Source organism: Hypomesus nipponensis, chromosome 9, assembly GCF_054491055.1.
Source record: "Hypomesus nipponensis isolate SF chromosome 9, ASM5449105v1, whole genome shotgun sequence".
Classification (NCBI taxonomy): Eukaryota; Metazoa; Chordata; class Actinopteri; order Osmeriformes; family Osmeridae; genus Hypomesus; species Hypomesus nipponensis.
In genome coordinates, this window is record NC_140369.1 from 5,995,001 (window position 1) to 6,016,162 (window position 21,162).

The window sequence follows — 21,162 nt, forward strand, 5'->3', positions numbered from 1 at the left end:
GCTGGCTTAGACACAAAGACACCAGCAGCTAAAATGAAATTACTGAGCTATCTCAGCGGTCCTGGGGGGGATTAGCACTGGAAAGAGAAACAAAAAACTCCCAATCCCACCATGCAACAGGCTGTCACTGGTATTTGCCAAAGGTGACTGACATCATTGTAATCTCCATTCTGTGTAGTATAACATGCAAATTGTTCCAGGGAACTCATGTGTAGATTTTTGATGCTCCAAAAAAGGCGCAAACAAAGAGTATGTAGGAGACCCCTGCTCCTCCCTCTGTGAACTATCTGTGGTCCAGAAGGTTCTCCATGTGTTCCTGTGACCTTTCCTCAGTCTGAAATCACGCCCTGTTCTTCGACCTGCTTGACCAGGGCTCCTTTTGGCTCAGATGGCTTGCTGGAGCAAGAACAATATTGTGCATTGATCAGTTTTTCAGGCCAAGAAAAGTCCATGCCTGGGCTCTTCAATATGTGTGTAGCCTAATGTTATCATTCAACACAATCCTCTTTACTGTGTTGTGTATATTACATGGTTAAACCTGCTCTTGTGCATCTTTGTCTGTATGTTGAGCTTTAGTTTAGGCCCCCAGGCTTTCACAGAGAGACATACTCTGCTCTCATCTTAGCTAGATACTGCTCTGTGTGACCTTTTATCTCTACTGAGAGTGTGCTGTCATTAGTCTGTGTGTCAGTGTGTGTTTGCTGTAGTGTTGTGTGGGTTTTGAGGGTGTAAGTAGGCTTGTTTTGCTGTGCACCTATGTGTGTGTGTGTGTGTGTGTGTGTGTGCGCAGATGTTTGCTGTGGTTGTGTGTGTGCGCGTGTGAGTGTGAGCGCATGTGTGTGTATGCGTGCATTAGACTTTGAATTCCTTTGATGTGCAGCAAAGTCATTAAAAGAGAGAGAGAGAGAGAGAGAGAGAGAGAGAGAGAGAGAGAGAGAGAGAGAGAGAGAGAGAGAGAGAGAGAGAGAGAGAGAGAGATAGAGAGAGAGGGCACCACTCTGGCAGGGGGTTGCTGTTAGCGACGGAAGCTAAGCAACACCATGTCTTTATTTTAAGCACAGTTCGCAGCTAGGGAGAATGTTCTGACATATTTTCCTTCATGTCACATGTGGATCTGAATGGATTGATAGATCACTCAAATGCTTTTGCTCTGTCTGAGGAAAATGCCCTTTTACTAAGTGTGTTGTCAGGAGGGGTATGAGTGTTCCCTGGCCCTGACCACTGATTTACTGTCAGAACTGTGCACTTATCCTGGATTATCTGCTGGACTTTCTACATGCACTATTTGTATGTCGCTGGATACTTGTCTGAAAAATGAATACTTTTTAAAATGTAAGATCAGATAACGCTATCATTTGAACTATATCTTTATGGACGTAGTTTTGGAGAACACAGAGAGGGGGTTTGCAGAAAGATACTGCACGATCGGTAGACAAGGTTAAAGCGGTGAAATTGAGAAAGGTCATTTCTGCAATAACACCAATATGCTTATATTGATCCTTGACCAGAGTTTGCATAAAATGTGAGGACTGAAGACAGTCTAGCTAGCTATTGGTCAACTGAAGTTTGCATAACATGTTCATAGCTTTGGTCCGTAGGTTTACAGCTTCCCTGACACAGCCAGAGTTTGCATGAGTCTGTATCACATGATTCATATCTTTAAAGCACCCTCTCAAGTTGTTGGGGCATGTGTTTTGTGTGTGCATGAGCTCCAATGCTCTGCATTACTCTATCCAGGGGTGTCAAACCCCGGTCCTCGAGGGCCACTGTCCTGCATGTTTTAGATGTTTCCCTGATCCAGCTCACCTGATTCTAATGAATGGTCGTTATAACAACCCATTTAATTGAATCAGGTGTGTTGGAGCAGGGAAACATCTAAAACATGCAGGACAGCCGCCCTCGAGGACCGGAGTTTGACACCCCCTGTTCTATACTGTGTGTGTCAGTGTTGTCCTGTCTCAGAACTTTGTGCAAACTGAGGTGTGTTTTTAGTTGTCCTTGAGCCAAGCTGTTAGAAGTAGTCTATCTGGTGTGTGCACACACTTGCTACGCTCGTCAAGCTTGGAACCCACATTGACAATTTGCATCACACATCTGGGCAATGGAGAGGTGAGAAAAATGTGTTAGTTGAAATGGAAATTATGGATTAGTGTGTTTAGATGCCAGGACTACAGTACTACACACACTGTGACGGCTGAGTCAGTGTATAGCCATTAGCCATCATCGTCTTCTCCCCTGGAGAAGTCAACCTGTTGAGTTTGAGCTGCACTGGTAGGGTTGGCTTTTGATCTGTGCCGTTCTTAAGGCCTCATTGAGAAACCATTCTTTGTAGAGTGGAACAGAATACAGAATATCAAAGAAATAATTAATTACAGTAATATCTCATGATGTGGGCCCGAAAATGAACTTCCCCTATTTGCAAGACCAGCAGCCACCATGTATATTTAACCAGAAGGTTGACACTGAAACAGCCGCTGTTCTGGTTTTGGGAAGTAGCAAATCGAATACAACTGAACAGAAACTCATTTGGAGTGTAAACATAGTTTTTTTTTCCTTTTGGGGCAGCTGTTGCTGCCATGGTAGAGTGTGTTGACAGGGGCAGGAGCAGTCCCAGAGCTCTGTTTAGACCACATAAAGGACAGCCTTGCTCGTCTTCCCGGACCTTAGTCCCGTGGTGATGATAAGCACATCCTGTTAGCATGAACTCTGTAAACACAGGCGTTGACTCAACTATGTCACAGCCAAAACTCACTTTACAGATCAAACTTAAAACCTGGCATCTTCCCCTGATATATCGATGGAGTTGTTTGTTTTAAGAACTACAGTGGAGTTTTTTCCCCCGGTTTTAATCAGCCTGATTAGGTTATGGTTGGTTATGAAGATGACGTATGTACGAAGCCTTGTAAATGTTTGTTGTTTTGGTTGTTGTAAAAGCAATGAAAGATCACGATCAGTCATTCAAATGCGGTCCAACTTGTTCTCGTATGAACTGTGGCTTATCAGTTACCAGAGTCATTTGGGACTTAATGGCATCATGTGAGAGGATGTAGATAGCAATGGCATGTAGGCACTAAGGTTTGTTCTTTCGTTTGCTTCGACCACAGTAAATGAGTAAATACTGGAGCACAGTATTTTGCCCTGATAATCATCTGTGCTTGTATTAGGATAGACCATTATAGTCGGGAGAATTTCTGTCCTCTGGATTTTCCAGTGTGGTTGGTGTGGTCGGGGGTGGATAGAGAATGTCCACAGCTCCAAACTCCAGAAGGAATGTGACCTGGTGACCCCTTCCTTCACAGCTGTATGTAAGCCCACATTGACTGTTCAGTTGGATCTCATTTAAATAAAAAGATTCAGTTCAGACTCTTTCGTTTTTCTCAGTAGAACTTAAGCGGTTCTGTACAAGCGTCTATTAAAACGTTCCACTGATGTCACGTGACCCTATGAGCACAAGCAGCCCTGTTGTCATTTAGGATCAGTGTGTGACCACAGGCCTGTAATGTTAAGTGTTTGATGCTGTTTCTAGTTATAAATAGAGTATCTTCTGTTTACAAACGTGATTCTGCCTCTTCCAAATGGGAGCACCAGTCTGAAGGGTTAAGAGAACGAATCAAACAGACTTTGACATCAGCGTTGGCTTGTTACTCATGTCCATTTTTGTTGTTCCAATAATCATTATTTCAAATATTTGGAAAGGCTCAAATGACACCTTTCACGTGTTTGCTTTACATTTAAGTTGTTCTCCTAAGTTCTCCTCCATCATTCCCACTCAGGCTGAGCTATTTCTGTCACTTAGCTCCTCCCCTCAGACCCTGACCTGGAGCCAAGCAGCCTCTCAGTCACTTAGCTCCTCCCCTCAGACCCTGACCTGGTGCCAAGCAGCCTCTCAGTCACGTAGCTCCTCCCCTCAGACCCTGACCTGGAGCCATGCAGCCTCTCAGTCACTTAGCTCCTCCCCTCAGACCCTGACCTGGAGCCATGCAGCCTCTCAGTCATGTTTCAGATGTCTCTCTGAACCCTGACCTCGGCTGCTTATAGCTCTGCTGCTAGCTGACAGAGAGGGGAGCTCCTTTACCCTTAAGCTGCATTCAGCAGATGTTCCTCTGACGTATGTGCTGTCAGTTGAGTTCCCTCTGGCTAGCTGGGTATTGATTGGTCAGGAATATACTGTAAATAAGAGATATGGGCTGTTGGAGCTGATCCTTTTTTTGTGGGGATTTGAAGGGTCCACGGGACGATGTGAAATGTTGCTTATCCTTCTGTTTCTGACTGGGACTGAAAAGGTTCAGGTTTAGGTTGAGATGTTTGCTTTGACTGCCACCCATCAGATCCTGTTTTTACTCTGTTAGAACCTATACATTACATCTGTGACCTACCGTATATACGCTTGTCTTCCTTGTCTACCATGTATACGCTTATTCCTTCAAGGACAGATTAAAAAGGGATTCTGAGGATGAGTTTAATGTTTCCTCTCTTCCCAAAGGTGTGGAGTGCTGTTGCCTCTGCATACTTTGGGGGTTTTCAGATTGATGGAATGGTTTAAAATACTGCTAAACATCCTGGGATGAAAGCTGTTGGGAGGAGTAGTTGTGTGTATTATGTGTGATGGATGGTTCATGTCTGAGGTCTAACGGGCGGTGCTGTTTGTGTTCCAGGGGGGCGTTCTCTGAGGTGGTCCTAGCAGAGGAGAAGAGGACCCAGAGGCTGGTGGCCATCAAGTGCATCCCCAAGAAAGCCCTGGAGGGCAAGGAGAACAGCATTGAGAATGAGATCGCTGTTCTACACAAGTGAGTGATGCTTTTAAACAAACTGACACACACCCAAGCACATACTGGAGCAGATTATCTTCTTCGTACCTTTCCTCAGAGATGAAACTTGATTTTACCCGATACGTTTACGTCAATATCAAAGACACAGACTGGTGCCGACTACAACAATTCCACTAATGACAGTGCGGTTCAAATTCCGTTATTTGAAAGTGGGGAATTACTGGCCATGCCGGAAAAGACTGAACTAAAGTGGCTATTTATAGTTCCCTTGTTGCCTGGGTTACAGGAGACACAGAGGCCTAACCAATATACAGAGATCCATCCAGAGGTAAGGGTAGGCGGATGGTGAGGGAAGGGAGGAGAGAGAGATAATGAAAAAGACAAAGACACAGAGTGAGAGTGGGATAGAGGGAGAGAGAGAGGGAGAAACAGGCGCAGAGGGAAGAAGAAGAGAGAGAGAGAGAGAGAGAGAGACAAGGACATAGAGAGAAGGAGAAGGGGAAAAAGAGAGAGAAATAGAAAAACAGAAGAGGGGATGAAGTGAAACAGAAATAGCAACAGAAACAACATAGAAACGCTTGGTTTAAAGCTTGTGTCAAAGTCACTCAAACTTTGAGTCGTTTGGTATGTTTGTGTTTGTCTGTGTCTCAAGGATCCACCTTCTGAGATGCAGGTGTTCAAATATGTTAAAATATACCGTCTTTTTTTTTTTACCCGGGGACAGACGGGCAGAGATGAGTGTGCACTCTTCTAGGGTGTCCTTGCATCGCTTCCCACGAGGTCAGAGCCAGACTAGTCCACCCAGAAGAATAATACAGCCTCTCTCAAACTAGATGGCGGAAATAAATCTTGAGTGAGACTCTCAAATGCCTGAATTACTCAATGCAAGATGGCTGACACTCAATGATAGCACAAACCAGCTGTTACATTAAGTCACTGGCTGTACCCATGAAAGAGATTCTCCTAACCCCCACTCGTTATGGCTCCCCTTCCCACCCCTCACTATCTCCAAACAGAACATGTTTAGTCACCCAGTCTCATCTGACAAATGAAAGGTCCCATCCAAGGAATGGGGTTGTTGATGTTTTTTTTCCGATTCAATTCTCCTGTGCTTTGTAGTTGGCTGAGCCTGAAACCTTCACTACTTCCCACTGAGATTGTGGGATTCATTCCTAATAAACTTTTCTTCCCTTCCCTTGAATTAGTTAGATCAACACTTGTATTACTGTTTTTGTTGATTTTATGTAAAGCACTTTGAGCTGCAGTTCTTGTATGAAAAGTGCCATATAAATAAAGTCTTGCTTACTTACTTACTTCAATTGCTTGACCAAATTAATAACTAATCTTTGTGAGTGTGCTTGTGGCCTTGCACATGATTAAAAAAAAAGAAGAAGAAATCAGTCAGAAGGACAAAACTGCGTTGCTAACCTTTCCTACTTTATCCTCTGAAGTGCTGAAGCCATTAGTCAGCTACTGTACCCCTACCGGAGCATTTCATTAGGTGTGTCCCCTGTCTATGACTTCCACTGTGGCGAATCCCTAATGGAGTCAGTCAGCTTTTACCCATATTACCCTTGTTGCTCCAGCACCCTGCTCAGGGTTGGACCCATGCCAATTGTTAGGTGTTTTTTTTTACTTGCAGCAAAAGTGTAATTTGTATTATGGCACTTGTGAAGTATGAGTGCACACATACCTACATACGTACACAGCATACACGTTCAAGAACGTGTATACTCGTCAATCCTTTGTAACATTTGAAAATGTTCCTCATCGGATCAAACAAAACAAACCTGGTTCTCCCAACCAATCAGAATGCATTCTTAAACGAATGACTCAAACTTGCGTCACAGAGCTTCATATAAAGAGCAGCAACATCCTAGTACCACTGCTGCTTCTGATAAATGTATCACCAAGCGATGTGAGGCATTGATCTCGTCTCTCTGCAAACTTTCACTTAGTCGCATGTCTCAACTGTAAAACAGAAATATGTCAGTCAGCCAGTCTCAGTTTGGCCGTGTCTCTGAGTGTTGTGACGTCAGTGTACACCCCCCCCCCCCCCCCTCCCCCCTTCCCAGTCTGCCTGCTGTCTGGGGCTCATGGAACACTGGTCACCCGTCTGCCCAGAGATTCTGGGTAAAGACTTGCCAGCCTCACCCTATGTCTATATCAGCAGCAATACACAGTTTATTTGCTATACATAATCATCAGTATATTGGCTATGTGTGTGTTAAGGACCAGTCTTGGTCTAGGTTCTAATCAGTTGTCATCTGTGCATAAGGATCTTTGAAGGAAGTCTGAACTAGTACCGGCTTTAAAATCTCAAACTGTACAGCAAGAAGAGACACTCCTAGTGGTGATAACATTGTCAAACAGCACAATGTTACCGTGGGCAGGTGGTTCTCACCCTCATTGGTCCATAATTCTTCTTGGCTGTCATTCATTAATGAATGTATGCATTCATTCATTCCCTCATCATTAGATGAAATGTTAATGACGGCCTCCATACATAAGGAAGGGTCCTGTCATAGACTGTGATGGTGCAGTGCAAAGTAGCTGTGACAGCCACAGTGGAGATGCCTGGCTCTACGTTAGCCTTGTCTACCTTCTCCCCTGTGAACCCCACGCTGCGCACAAACTGAACTGAGTACCCAGGGAAAGGGAGAGGAAAAGATCATGAAGATAGAGGCAGACTATTGTTGTTACGATTATCCCTCTCACTGTCACAATCGTGTGGGTCCATTCATCGTGGATGCTGTGCTAGGAGGAGTGCGGTGAGTGTGTGTGTGTGTGTGTGTGTGTGAGTGTGTGTGTGTGTGTGTGTGTGTGTGTGTGTGTGTGTGTGTGTGTGTGTGTGTGTGTGGGGGGGGAGCGTGTGAGAGAAAGCGTTTGCATGTGCGTTCATTTGTGCTTGCGCATTTGTTTATGTGTAAGTGGTAAACTCCCTGTCTTTAATTTGAATCAAATGACAAGTGTGTGTGTGTTAGTGTGTGTGTGTGTTTGAGAGTGAGGTGAAATGCTTCAGGTGGGCGATCACGAGGCTGATGGTGGGGGACCGCCTCCAGAGCCACTGACTCACCTGCTCGCCCCTGTCGCCACGCCAACCAGTCTCAGGGGGGGGAGTCGGAACATGCCGCTCAGCCAATTAGAGACCTGCGTGCCGCTGCACAGATTCAGAGAACGCTAGCGACAGAAAGTCTAACTTTAGAAGAGATTTCTGTGATTATTGTCAAACTTGTTTTTGTGTTTCTTGTTCCTTGTCTTTTCACTGCAGGACTTATTGTACAGTGTCTGTGGGCATTCTCCTGCTGTAGATGTGGAAAATCCTATTACCCAATGAACACATTATTAATTGCATTATCTGTGCTTGCTCTCTCTCTCTCTCTCTCTCTCTCTCTCTCTCTCTTTTTCTTTTGTAGGATCAAACATACCAACATCGTCTCTCTAGAGGATATCTTTGAGAGTAAATCACACCTCTACCTTGTCATGCAACTGTGAGTAGTCAGCCTTTTGTGATTCTTACAGTACCCCTCTCTCCTAACCAGCTGTGCCGAACGTTCGAGACATCCAGGAGAGAGAGAGAGAGAGAAAGAGAGAGAGAGAGAAACAGAGAGAGAGAGAAAGAGAGAGAGAAAGAGAGAGAGAGAGAAAGAGAGAGAGACAGAGAGAGAGAGAGAGAGAGAGAGAGAGAGAGAGAGAGAGAGAGAGAGAGAGAGAGAGAGAGAGAGAGAGAAAGAGAAAGGGGTGTTTGCAGGCATGCGTGTTTGACACTCCCTTACCTATGTTGTCTCCCACGCACTGTCATTCTCTATTAATTACACTCTTAGCTTAGGGGCCACTGTCTATTGTTTGTTCAATTGAAGCGTCAAGGAGCACACATATTCTCACTCCGTTTCAGTTACACACACACACACACACAGCCAGCTGATGACAACTACTGGGGAATATGCCCTCACACCTGCAGTCTGACAGCCCCACACCCACCACTGCTCCTGAAATGTCAGGGAGTGTCGAGAGACTGAGAGACACAAGGAAAGAGTTGGGAATGGTAACACACTACAGAGGAAGACAGAAGCAAATGATGAGAAAGAGAGAGATACAGCTTTTGTTGTTGCCTTAGAAAACAGTGGGTGGTCAGGTTGTGTTGTTCACTTTAAGAAACACCGCTTGAAGGCCAGTCAGATTTAACCAGAGAACAGCTGGGGGTACAATAACAGTTTCATGAATTCATCAGATACACATCTTCTCTTGTCGTTGTTTGTTGTCATCTACAGTGATGGCTATATGCATACATGACAGTGACTGTCAACCTGACATCTGGGTATAACTCAGTGGTAGAACCTTTTGACTGCCGTTTTAGAGGTTGTCGGTTCAAATCCCCTTTCTAGGGTTTTGTTCAGAAGCATCTACTGAATTCTTACATGATAAAACGTTATCTGGTGGTGATGGGAATCTCACCATGTGGGCTCAGTCACAGTGAACATTGTGCCTCTCGTTAACATAGATATCAATGCATGGCTCCTGGAAACACTATGTATGAACCAGTCAGAGTACAACCTGATATACAGCAATGACTCCACCTAGTGGTGATAAACACGTCTGCGCTATTACTGCAGGGTCGCAGAACATGCACAAACATCCAGGTTTTAAGACCCTGTGCAGGGTGACATGTCTGTCTGTGTGTCTGTTGCCAGGGTGTCTGGAGGAGAGCTGTTTGACCGGATCGTGGAGAAGGGCTTCTACACGGAGAGGGATGCCAGTAAACTCATCCAGCAGATTCTGGACGCTGTCAAGTACCTCCATGACATGGGCATCGTCCACCGCGACCTCAAGGTCATTCCGGGTTCAAGGGTCGAAGCTCAACGTTCATACTTACTTTGTGATGACCTGCTGGCGTTAGTGGATCATGATATATGTTACATAATATACAGTAGTGGTAGGAGTGGACCAGACCTTACAGAATGTGATGGGTACTATAATATGGTGGTGCACTGTGTTGTAAATTAAATTTAACAGGTTTTAAATGTCAATTTCCCAGTCTGTTAAGAACATTGTATGACAGTAGGTCAGGGGTGACATGGCAGTTTGGAAAATTAGATCAAGTGTTTTCTCAGAGGCTTGAAGAGAGCATATCTAAATTAGATTAATTGTTTTTCCTCCTCATGGGCTAATGTGTTTACAAGCTGTTCATTGGGCTGTGAAAAGTATAATACGTTATGGGACTGCTGATTAAAAGTTCCCCGCAGTGTGTGTGTGCGTGTTTGAAATATATCTATGCTTGGTTGTGTTTTTGTGTTTGGATGCATGTTAGCACTTTTAGCATGTTTTCCATGTATGTGTCTTTAGCACTTAGCGGTGTGTGCCGTCATGCTGTCGAAAGATTCCAAAGTTAAAATGTGTTTTCCTTCCTCAGCCTGAGAATCTGCTGTACTACAGTATGGAGGAGGACTCCAAGATCATGATCAGTGACTTTGGTCTGTCTAAGATCGAGGGGTCTGGCTCCGTCATGTCCACAGCCTGTGGAACGCCTGGCTATGTGGGTAAGATAGACACCAAACACCCACGATGCAGTAGAATCATCATCGTCTTGGAAGAGATGAATTTACGGAGGGCGAAGAATAAATGCCTTTATTTGGAGATGGAGCGCGTGTTGTGTTTTGATGATGGTTTGCACAGGGTTGGATCAGCTCTGGGCCTGAATTGCACTGACATGCATGGAAGTAATGAGCACACTGTCTCTCTGTGTTTCCCTTGCAGCGCCTGAAGTGTTGGCTCAGAAGCCTTACAGCAAGGCTGTAGACTGCTGGTCCATCGGAGTCATCGCCTACATACTGTGAGTAACAGGGTTGAATTCGAGTTTTGTTCGCTTGTATCTGTTTTCCAAACCGTAGCTACAGTCACACGCTACAAGTGCACAGGCTGCCTCATCCTGACTTTAATTTATCATTTGTATTATTAAGTCGATTTTCATATATAGCGATTATCATATTCTTTTACATACTGCCGTTGCTTTTCCCCCAGGTTATGTGGCTACCCTCCATTCTACGATGAAAACGATGCTAAGCTTTTTGAGCAGATCCTAAAGGCCGAGTATGAGTTTGACTCTCCATACTGGGACGACATCTCTGATTCAGGTACTCTAGCTGCTGCTACTAAAATTACAGTTCCCCCTACATCTGACCCTAGATCCCCCCCTACATTCAAACTTAGATCGCCCTCCATCCAACCCTAGTTTCATAACTGATCTGAGGACAGTGATCCTCCCTCTAGAAGCTAGGTTCAGCTCTCCTGAACACTAAGATAGACTTGGATTGCCATAAAGCTTTCTGAAGCACTGTGCGGTAATACGCTTTTAGCAGACATTATCAATTCTCCTTGTCTGTCATGTCATATAATTGGAAATGCCTCGAAAAGATTTGTTTTGCTTTGATCCCCTGCCAATCTGCCAGTGTGCGTATGGGATTAGCCATAATATACTCTGCAGCCAAAATCCTCCAATTGACACAAGGCAATTGCAAAGGACTGTCAGATCATTACATATGTCAGAGCCCTTCAGATCATGGAACATTGCGTCTTGCTGGGTGTTTGTAGTCTGGCCAAAACCTGTCTCTATTTGACTCATCTTTCACTCTAGTATCTTTAAAGCCACAGTACTCCCATTGGACGTAGCATACGTTCACATTCACAGCATCGCCAGCTAAAAGTACCACAGGAAGTTCCAGTCTTTGTGCTCCAGGATTCTGACTGTGTGTGTTCTTATGGTCATTGTAGCTAGAGACTTTATCAAGAACCTGATGGAAAAAGACCCACTATCACGGTACACTTGTGACCAGGCTCTGCAACACCCGTGGTGAGGAATACCATCCTAAAGACTTGAGTACACACACACACACACACACACACACTCAGAGACCTGATCCCTCTCTTGACTCTCAGGATTGCCGGTGACACCGCCCTCGACAAAAACATCCATGAGTCTGTCAGTGCCCAGATCAAGAAGAACTTTGCCAAGAGCAAGTGGAGGGTGAGTCAAGCCCCGGCGTCTGTGATGTTGGTGTAGCCCAATTTACAGCAGCAACATCCTGATGCTCATGGTCACTGCCTTCTGCCCTCAGCAAGCTTTCAACGCCACGGCTGTGGTACGTCACATGAGGCGTCTCCAGCTTGGCACCAGCCAAGAGGGGCCCAGCCAGACCACCCTCCCCAGCCAGACCACCCTGCCCAGCCCTTGCAGGGCCCAGCTGCTTCTGCCAGAGGAGCACCCGGAACACGCCGGTATGTGGAGAAAGTCACGGTGACAAAGGGCAAGCCTATGACGGCCCCTGCAATACCAAATGTGTGGATGAAGTGATGTTTGGTATGATGTTATACTGAACTCTCTCTGTGTCTGTGTGTCTCTGTCTCTCTGTCTCTGTCTCTGTCTCTGTCTCTGTCTCTCTCTGTCTCTGTCTCTCGCTCTCTCTCTCTCTCTCTCTCTCTCTCTCTCTCTCTCTCTCTCTCTCTCTCTCTCTCTCTCTCTCTCTCTCAGAGACTCAGGGGGAGGAGGGATGCTCCCAGAGTGCAGAAGGTGGAGTGGAGCGGGACCCCCTCGCCAACTGCACCTACCGGTGCCACCCCACCAGCCTGGTCTGAACCCGGACCAGACCAGACCAGACCAGCCCAGACCAGCTTTCTCAGCATCTGGCCAAACTACCCACCCATGACTTTGACATTTAAACCTCCGGACACCGGAGAACCAGCTCCCCAGTCTGGCCGGGAGCTCCGAGCTGTTCCAGACCCCCTGCCACCAGGGGGAGGTACCGTGTAAAGAATCCTGTTTGGGAAGGGAGGTCGGAGAACGGAAGACTTGATGATGATGCCAACAGTGCAGAGCACTTTAATGAGGAGTGAGTGTGGAGAATGGGATTAAAGAGGATGAAAAGAGGAGAAAGAAAGATGAGAGGGGGGAGGAGCTATACCCGGCTGAGTCGTAGATTACGGGGTTTTTTGAAAGTGGGAAAGAACTTGGATCGTTTTCGTTTTTTTGCATCTTTTTTTTTTTTTTACTCACATACATGCTGTTTTCAATTTTATTTTTTCATCAGTCTTTGCGATAAAATGTAACACGTCATATATTGAAAGCAGACATGTAGGCCTATGTTACTCTCGTACTGTATTTGTATGTAAGTGAACATATTGGCAGATGCTAACAGTTTCAACCCAATTTGTGTATAAAGTCAAAACTTATCTTAACACTGCCAGTAGTACTTGGTCAATACTGAATATACGTGAATTGACCTTTTTAAATAATGGTAAGCATTACCTTTAACATGAATTATGCGGCTTGGTTTCCCAATCTTTTAACAAACCAGTGCTTTCTTAAACCTCCCACAAGTCCTCCCATTTGATGCATTTAACTAAATCCGCACAGAGATTTCTTCTCTATGGTGCCTTTAAAATATAGAATCAAAGATTTATTTTCTGGTTGTTAATATACTGTAATATATGTTTAAATCTCTATACACTTAATGCAACATTGAAAACCATTTATTTTTGTCATCAAATTTTTGTATATTTAGTGTTGTTGCAACTACATATTAGATAAACAGAGGGCATATTTTTGGTTTCCACATTCTCGAGTGAAGAACTGTTCTTCTTTCAGGGAGAAAAACACATACACATTTTAGGTTGACGTATAATAATGAATAACTGAGGTAATGAAAAGGAAAGATGATAGTGTTGATAAAGGTGAACTGTACAATGACAGACCTAGACTCTACAAGACATTAGACCAAAATAGTTTTTAATGTACTAATTAAATTCTAGCAGGATATATGTAAACTTGTAAATATTACTAATGCCTGCCTGTTGACTCTTCCTGGGAGCATTCCTTCATCCAATTCATGTTGCTTCTCCATTCAAAGTGTATAGAGAGAAAAATAATTAAAATTATGTGTATGTACATGCCATTGTCTCACTTTATAATTTCATTAGGGTTTTTTGTGTCTTTTTTTTTGCACATATTATTCATACGCCATTCTAACCCTTTACAGACCTTCTATTTGATCTACACACACACACACACACATCCATATATACACAGTAGAGTCTGCTAGTTTGGCTTGACTTTATTCTGATCAGACTTGGGCCTGAGTCAAATCTGAGCTCTTTCCCTTCCAGGCCCTAAGCAGACCCTACCTCCCCTTCCTCTACTCCTGTGGAATTGTGCGTTTTCTGACACAAATTGATTTGTTAAAGATGCTCTTTTTTTTAAAGCAGTAAATATACCTATCAAGAAATGTTAGATCTGTGAAAACCTCAGTAACAGATGTGTTTTATGTGTTTATCACACTTTCAAAGCACAAGAATTCAAAGCACACCAACTGAAACATCACACAGTGTCAGTGGTGTCTTTGTGCTGCATGGTGGTTGAAGAGACGATGCTTGTCGATAGGAATCCAGTACTGAGTGTATTCTAGTGGTCTAGCTAGTTATTTTCCGTTCGGGGTCTTACAAAGTGTGTTGTCATAGATGCTCTCCCGCCCCAAAAAGTTGTAAATGTTTGACCAGGTAACAACTAAACTAACCCCAATTCATTGCCATACCATGATGAAGTATTAGAGCACATATCACTGTTGGATTGAGCTTAGCTCTGGAGTCAGCCACAGTACAGCTACCAGTGATACTACAGGTACACTTGCACTTCGAGATTCATGTTGTTTAAATTGTAACTTGCTTAACTACATGCTCTTATGGTTCTTCCCTTTGGCACTTATTTTTGGGTTGTTCACAATGTGTGCTTCTTGTTTTGGCTACCCACAATGCTTTGGGGCTATCTTGTTGTTGTTATCAGTGACCTATGCACTTTGTAAAGCTCTCTCTTGGAAGTCGCTTTGGATAAAAGCGTCTGCTCAATGAATAAATGTAAATGTAAATGATACTGCCACTATATTTATAGTGACAAAACATGAGAGTACCTTCCTCACACTGGAGGTAATTGCCAGCATCAGTAGACAGTGAGGGCTATTAAATTACATTTGATATGAAGGTGCTAGGAGCCAGCAAGACTGGATTGATGTTAAGAGCTTGAGTGGCAGACTAGTGGGACTGGTGAAAATCTGTTTGATTTGTCAGTGGCATTGTCTATTCAACAAGTTGATTTCATGTTGTACTTGTTTCTGTTTTCTCCCTTTAAATTATTTCAAGTAGAGACTTCCCATTATAAAGGGCAGGTTGTAGACAGCGTTAGTATGATTTACTGTAGGTCAACATGAGGGAAACCATGGGTTAGCAACAGACTATATACACAGGAGATGTTCATGGAGACATTACAAACTAACCTTAGATATACTGTAGCTCTAGTCTGATTAGATATACTGTAGCTCTAGTCAGAAAGGAGTCAACTCCCAGGTCCGTCCTTTCATACTTATGGTTTTCTCATTCAAGTTGTGGTACATTACATTTAGTCATTTAGCAGACGCTCTTATCCAGAGCGACTTACAGTAAGTACAGGGACATTCCCCCGAGGCAAGTAGGGTGAAGTGCCTTGCCCAGGGACACAATGTCATTTGGAACGGCCAGAAATAAAACTGGCAACCTTCTGATTGGCGGCCCGATTCCCTAACCGCTCAGCCATCTGCCCCCTACTGGCACTACTAAGACCTTGCCTATAAACATGTGGATAGTCACACGTGCAAGTTGTGATATCTGTTCAAATGTGAGTAAATGTATAAAATGCTTCTGAGACTGATGTATGTTGTAGTATTCTTATTGGGTGGATATTGTGGTTTATTTGGGCAGTGAAGTTAGCAATGCAGTGAAAAACATATATAATTATTTCTGGTTTAAAGCATGTGTATGTAACATGGACTGTTGTGAGTTGCACACGTGATGAATCTCCCCTACCTTGTGGGTAAACTTCATTGATGTTGGACGCTCAGAGAAACAGCAATGGAAGGGGCAATGAAACTGTCCTAATGCCAAAAACTGTCCTATCTGACATCACAATGCTGTTCCAATGCAAGGACAGGTCTGTCGCTATGCCGACCTTAAATTCCTGAGATAGCTACGCGTCCTAGCGGGAAACTGTCCTGGTCGCTATACTGGTTGCTAGGTAGGAAGTTTTGTATTTTGGCCTATTTACCATGAAGCACCATGAAGACAAAGGCTGTTCCAGTGAGTCCTACATAGCATACTGATGTCCTTTAGATTTCCTACTTGTTTACATTCTATACAAGTCATTTCATTTTACTGTTCTATGCGGAACACAGGAACACTTTAATAGTTAAAAGCCACAGAACTGTAAAAAGCTACCAGTAGTTATACTCTCTATGCTCTTTGCACATCCTAGAGTTATTTTAGCCACACTTTAAGAGGTATACTTTTGATATGCAAAATTAATTTGAAGGGCTTACTCTGAAAAGCTTACTTTGCAAAAAGAGTGCAGAGAGTGCTTAATTTCTCCTGAACCATACCCAAACCCCAGTGAAAAATATTGAATAACAATGTAACTTGTTGTGATACTGTTCATGCTATTTTGAATGAATTGTAAGAGTTGAGTTGTCTAAATGAATATTTATGACTACATAGTTTAGCTTTTTTGTAAATGCTTTTTTTGAGCTGAAGTACGTATGTATGGATGCAATGCATCATGGGTTGTTAAATATTAACTATGGAGTGTTGCTCAGCATCAAAGCCAATGATTTGTACTTTGAATAGATTTGTAAATGGATCACATATTAAAACCTCTCTGTCTATGCATTGTGTGTCTGTTGAATGTCCCTCACGAAGGATTGACTGCCTGTATGTTGGGTCACCTCTCCTTACTCTATGGCCACTGACAGCTGTAGAACCTGAATACGGCACAGAAATGCATGAACATGTTAACTTCACACACTAACAAACACACTGTATAGCAGAGACCGCTTCTCTGGTACACATCTCACTGTTCCTCTTCATATCTGTCTGGGTTGGGCTCCTGAAGTCCGCAGAGACAGCTGGAGGTTTTTTAACATGAATCACGTGGTCTGTTCTCCCTCAATATGGAACAGACATGGTAGAACACGTTGTATTGGCTGGAGCACAAGACAGAAAGGCTAAAGAGACAACGAAGAACAAAGTGTGGAAAAGGACAATATGTATATTGGAAGTGGTGAGCTGAATGCGGCGCGTAACAGTGTGAGTGGGTCTGGGCTCATTCCTAGTGTTGTTGGGAAGCCAGAGAACCACTACTGTGCGGTTTCAGAAGGCTACTGCACTCAAGGTTATCTCACTCAATCTCAACGTCAAAGTAAGGAGTCAGGAGAAATGAACACGCACACGGCTGTCATCAGGATGTTATTGTATGTGCCTGTCGTTGTTGGGATCAACGGCGCTCTGTATCCATCAACACATGTGGACTGTGTGCGCCAACCAGACCTGAAATGGTATTATACTACAAAGATTAGGAGCTTTCAATAACTTCTCTCAATTTCTATTTGAGAGAAGTGTCTCTGGCTCCACCCCTTGCCTGTTTAATGGGCATGGAAGACATGTTTGTAAAGTCATGACCTCACAGACCGCTCTCACTCACATATATATGTCATATTTAGATTGAGGTATAAAATAAAGCAGAGAGACTCGTCACCCTGTACTCACTTTGCATCATGACCTCACCTCAAAGTGTTTGTCTGGTCTGCGTGTTCCCAGTGGAACATGACACTCAGCTGTTTTTACTCAGCTGGTTGCAGAGTGGTGCCGGTGGGGGTGGCAGCATCCATAGACCTGATGTTGACTGCGCCCCCACCCCCCCTCCCCATTTAGACTCTTTAGCTTCTCCAACAATAGTAATGTATCTGTGGCAACTTTTGGGAACCTTTGCTTTTACTCATTATTGTGAATCGGAGAGTTGCCGAAAGACTGCGAAATATTTGCCTGAAGTTCACCACAACATTAATTTGCATGGGAAGCATTTGACTAGGAAAACAATTAACCAGAAACCTGTTTTGGCTGAAAGGACTTGCAGCTGTTGATGTCACAGCAGGGTACAGAAAGGAAACACCCCCTTCGACAGAATTCAAACCGACATTTTATTTCATGGAAAGCATTCTGTATCACTGAAGCTACATCACTAGAGCATGACATCCATACTGTTCCAGCTGAACGGAAGACTGAGGCTCCTCCAAGGTCCAGAAGATTCCAGTCTGCTGCCGGAGCCTGGGATTCCTCGTCTAGAACATGAAACACCAGGATCCCAGAGGAACCAGAGAAACCAGGGAAACCGCCTGCTCCCCAATGGAAAATGTTGCTCATTAATGAATTTGTTCTCTGTTTCGTTTTTCTTCCCAAGAAAATGTTTGGCCTCAATGCTCCTTGCCATCTGATGTGGGATCCAAAATAAATCCAGAGAGAAAGAGTTGAAAACGAATTCCCTCTCCACTCTGTGTTCCATCAGAGTCCATCTCATGTCGGCCTGGCTCATAACATGTAAGCTCTTTGCATTGCCAACACATTAGATAACCTTGCCTTTAACGACTGATGGAAATGATTACAGACCAGTTGTAGCCAAATGTCTGTGAGTAAAAAAGACGAGTAAAGAAAGATTGAAAAGATGGGGAAAAAACGAAGAGAAAATTATGAATGAGTGGTTTTTCCACACCAAAAGTCTCGCCCTTTTTAAAATTCGACCTTTTCTTTGAATGGTTCCATTTGGACAATGGATAAAAAAGGTTGGCAGAGAGTGTGGTTTTCTTGGCTCACAGGTTGTCTGAGTCAGTGAGGGCATCATGGACACACACAGGCCAGGCCTTTCCTCATTCACTGAACTAAAAGCAGAACAGCACACAAAAAAAAGTCACATACTACTTTATCTATATAATGCATAGTATGCATATCAGACATCCAAAATAGATGTGTCAACTTAGCTCTATGCCTACAAATGTCAAGTGTGCTTATAAAAAGCTGCACTGACAATGACTGGAATCAGTTCACTTTCATTTAAATGTGCTCAGCATGGGTCACTTTGTATGCTTACTGTCTTGAATTTAACTAAATGTAAAATAGGAGAGGGAGAGTTTCCCATAACCAAACTGATCAGCCTTGACAAAGGCAACCAAGACAGACAGCCCAACGTTTGGCTCACAGTGTATGCGTGTCTGTGCGAGGTGCTCATGGTTTACCGTCTGGGATGCGGAGAGATAGCTCAATCCTGCCTTTGGTGCCAACTGTCCCGTGCAGACAATTTATGTGGCGTTCGGGTCTCATAAATACACAGACATTCTGGGAGAACAACAACAAATGTTAGTTTACTCTTTCTCATTCTTTCTCTCTCCCCCTTTCTTTCTCTCTTTATCTCGTTCTATCTGACACTCACTATATTATCACCCCCCCCACACACACACACACACACATACACACACACCCCAATACAACATTCCACAAGTAATAAAACAAAACAAACATAAACAAAATAAAAGGAGAACCACTAAACCCTAACTCTAAGCCACCAAAGCGGGAGTTTAATAACCTTTTCAAACATGGAGGGATGGAAACCAACAACCCTCTGATTGTGGAGCAGTCACATGTGGAGCTCTCTCCTCCATCTGGGAGCTGACACAGCGTTCCTGTGGCCTGGCACCAGATCCTTCCTTCATTAGCTCTCTCATTAACAAAGTGTGTTGCGCTTAGCTTAGAATGGCCTGCTGCTCCCTGTTTGTAGCATTATGGTCAATGAAGCTTTCATTGGAACTGCAATGATTATACTCTCTGAGGAGCTCAAATCATACAGAAACATAACAAAGGATGTGACTGTGTGGCAATAGTTACACATACATATTCAGCCTGACACGTTCAGAACATCTTCCTATTCTTTCACTGTTCTATCAACAGACAGACAAAAAGAACTGGAAAAAAGAGTGGAGATCTCCATCCATACTTTCCAATTTGAACCCAACAGACAGGGTACCAATGCTGACTTTAGAGCATAATATAAAAGTACACAAATAATTCAGTTTTATTTCTTTGGCTGCTGAAAATGTCCATTCATCCATCTGTTTGTTCAGCTTGATGTCAGAGCCAGTGAAAATATTGCCCACTCCCCTCATCGTTCTATAAACACCCCACTTGGCTTCAACACACTTTCTCTTGCCTTCCTTTGCCATTAATGAATTGTAGCACCCCATCTGCCCTTTAGCTTATCATACATACTAACTCTTTACAGCAACCCCAACTGAAATTCTAGATATTCCTGATACAGACACTGTTGGTTGTAAAAAGCTATACGATCCCTTCACAAGCATCCCTCCGAGACAGGTAAAAGGGAATGGATGAGGCTTCAGAAAACATTGTGTCACCTTCCTCTGCTGGACTGAACTCAGCTGACCGGCACTTGCTGTGTTGAGCAATTGTCCGTTTGACATCTGTACACTGGTTTGTGCAGGTGGTTTCAATGGTATATCCCACCAGCCCATTCGCGTGCGTTTGGTGCACCTGTAGAAGAATGATGCCGTTTGGAAATGTATGTGTGTGTGTGTGTACAGGGGCGCCGTATAGGGGGGAAAAGTTAGGACGATTATAAGGGCCCCTGACTGACAGGGCCCAAAGTTTTTTCATGGGGCCCAAAGTTCCTTGCGGCGCCCCTGCGTGTGTATGGCATGGAGACTAACTCTGTGCATGGTGGCAGGTCAGAGGTGACAGAGAGCACGCATGACAGAGGGCACAGAACCTGCATGTTCTTCTCATCTCATATGATTTCGTCCTTGTGGGAGAGGACAGTGTATGGTATAGTAATCATCTACAGTCTCCAGTAAACGTTAAGCAGAACAGCAAGTCTCTGAGGAAAAAGACACACCTCCCTGCTCCGTTATTGAGCCAGACGTAGACGGGTAGTGATTGAAATCCCTCACTCCCCATTCGAGCACAGCTGGCCAAGCATAGAGGGGAAAAGGAGAAAATCATTGACTTCAGCTCAGGGCTGAGCATGTCAAAGTGTTGCATTACATCAAGTACATCTGATTCAAAACAGTGATATTTCATTGCCATACAACTCTGTCCAAAATGAAATACTGCCAGGAGTATTTATATAAGATCTCATGGAACGGATCTATCACAAATCCAAGCGTTACCCCATGAAACAGTACATTCATCATGTAACCCTCCGCGTTAAAGTAGTCCCAGCTGCTCTCATGTGCTTGCCAGTGGAGAAAGAGTAATTAAAAACATACAGGAGCTCAGATCCTTGTGCTTAAAAGGAAGCATTGGCTGTCTTTCTGAGTAAGAAGCAGGAGCAGATGGACTCCATAACAGATAGCATTCATTCCCAAAGGGTGTCTCACAGGTCAAGTGAACTACTGCGCTAACTCACTGGAATTATTGACTGACTGACATTGACAAGTGTATGGATACCCCTCAGCAAACACATTGTCCACGTCTAGCGTTCAGA

The 21,162-nt window shown here is 43.9% G+C and overlaps 1 protein-coding gene across 1 annotated transcript in view; it reads left to right on the forward strand.

Annotated features, from left to right (window-relative positions):
- Positions 1–13,712, forward strand: part of camk1b (calcium/calmodulin-dependent protein kinase Ib) — a 28,491-nt gene extending 14,779 nt beyond the window's left edge. The window contains exons 3-12 of the mRNA XM_084704112.1: positions 4,656–4,787; positions 8,186–8,260; positions 9,461–9,599; positions 10,180–10,306; positions 10,524–10,599; positions 10,788–10,900; positions 11,538–11,616; positions 11,703–11,790; positions 11,882–12,041; positions 12,295–13,712. Coding sequence (XP_084560238.1) covers positions 4,656–4,787; positions 8,186–8,260; positions 9,461–9,599; positions 10,180–10,306; positions 10,524–10,599; positions 10,788–10,900; positions 11,538–11,616; positions 11,703–11,790; positions 11,882–12,041; positions 12,295–12,398 — 1,093 coding nt within the window. The 3' untranslated portion in view covers positions 12,399–13,712. The remainder of the gene's footprint in view (positions 1–4,655; positions 4,788–8,185; positions 8,261–9,460; positions 9,600–10,179; positions 10,307–10,523; positions 10,600–10,787; positions 10,901–11,537; positions 11,617–11,702; positions 11,791–11,881; positions 12,042–12,294) is intronic.
- Positions 13,713–21,162: the final 7,450 nt, after the last annotated feature.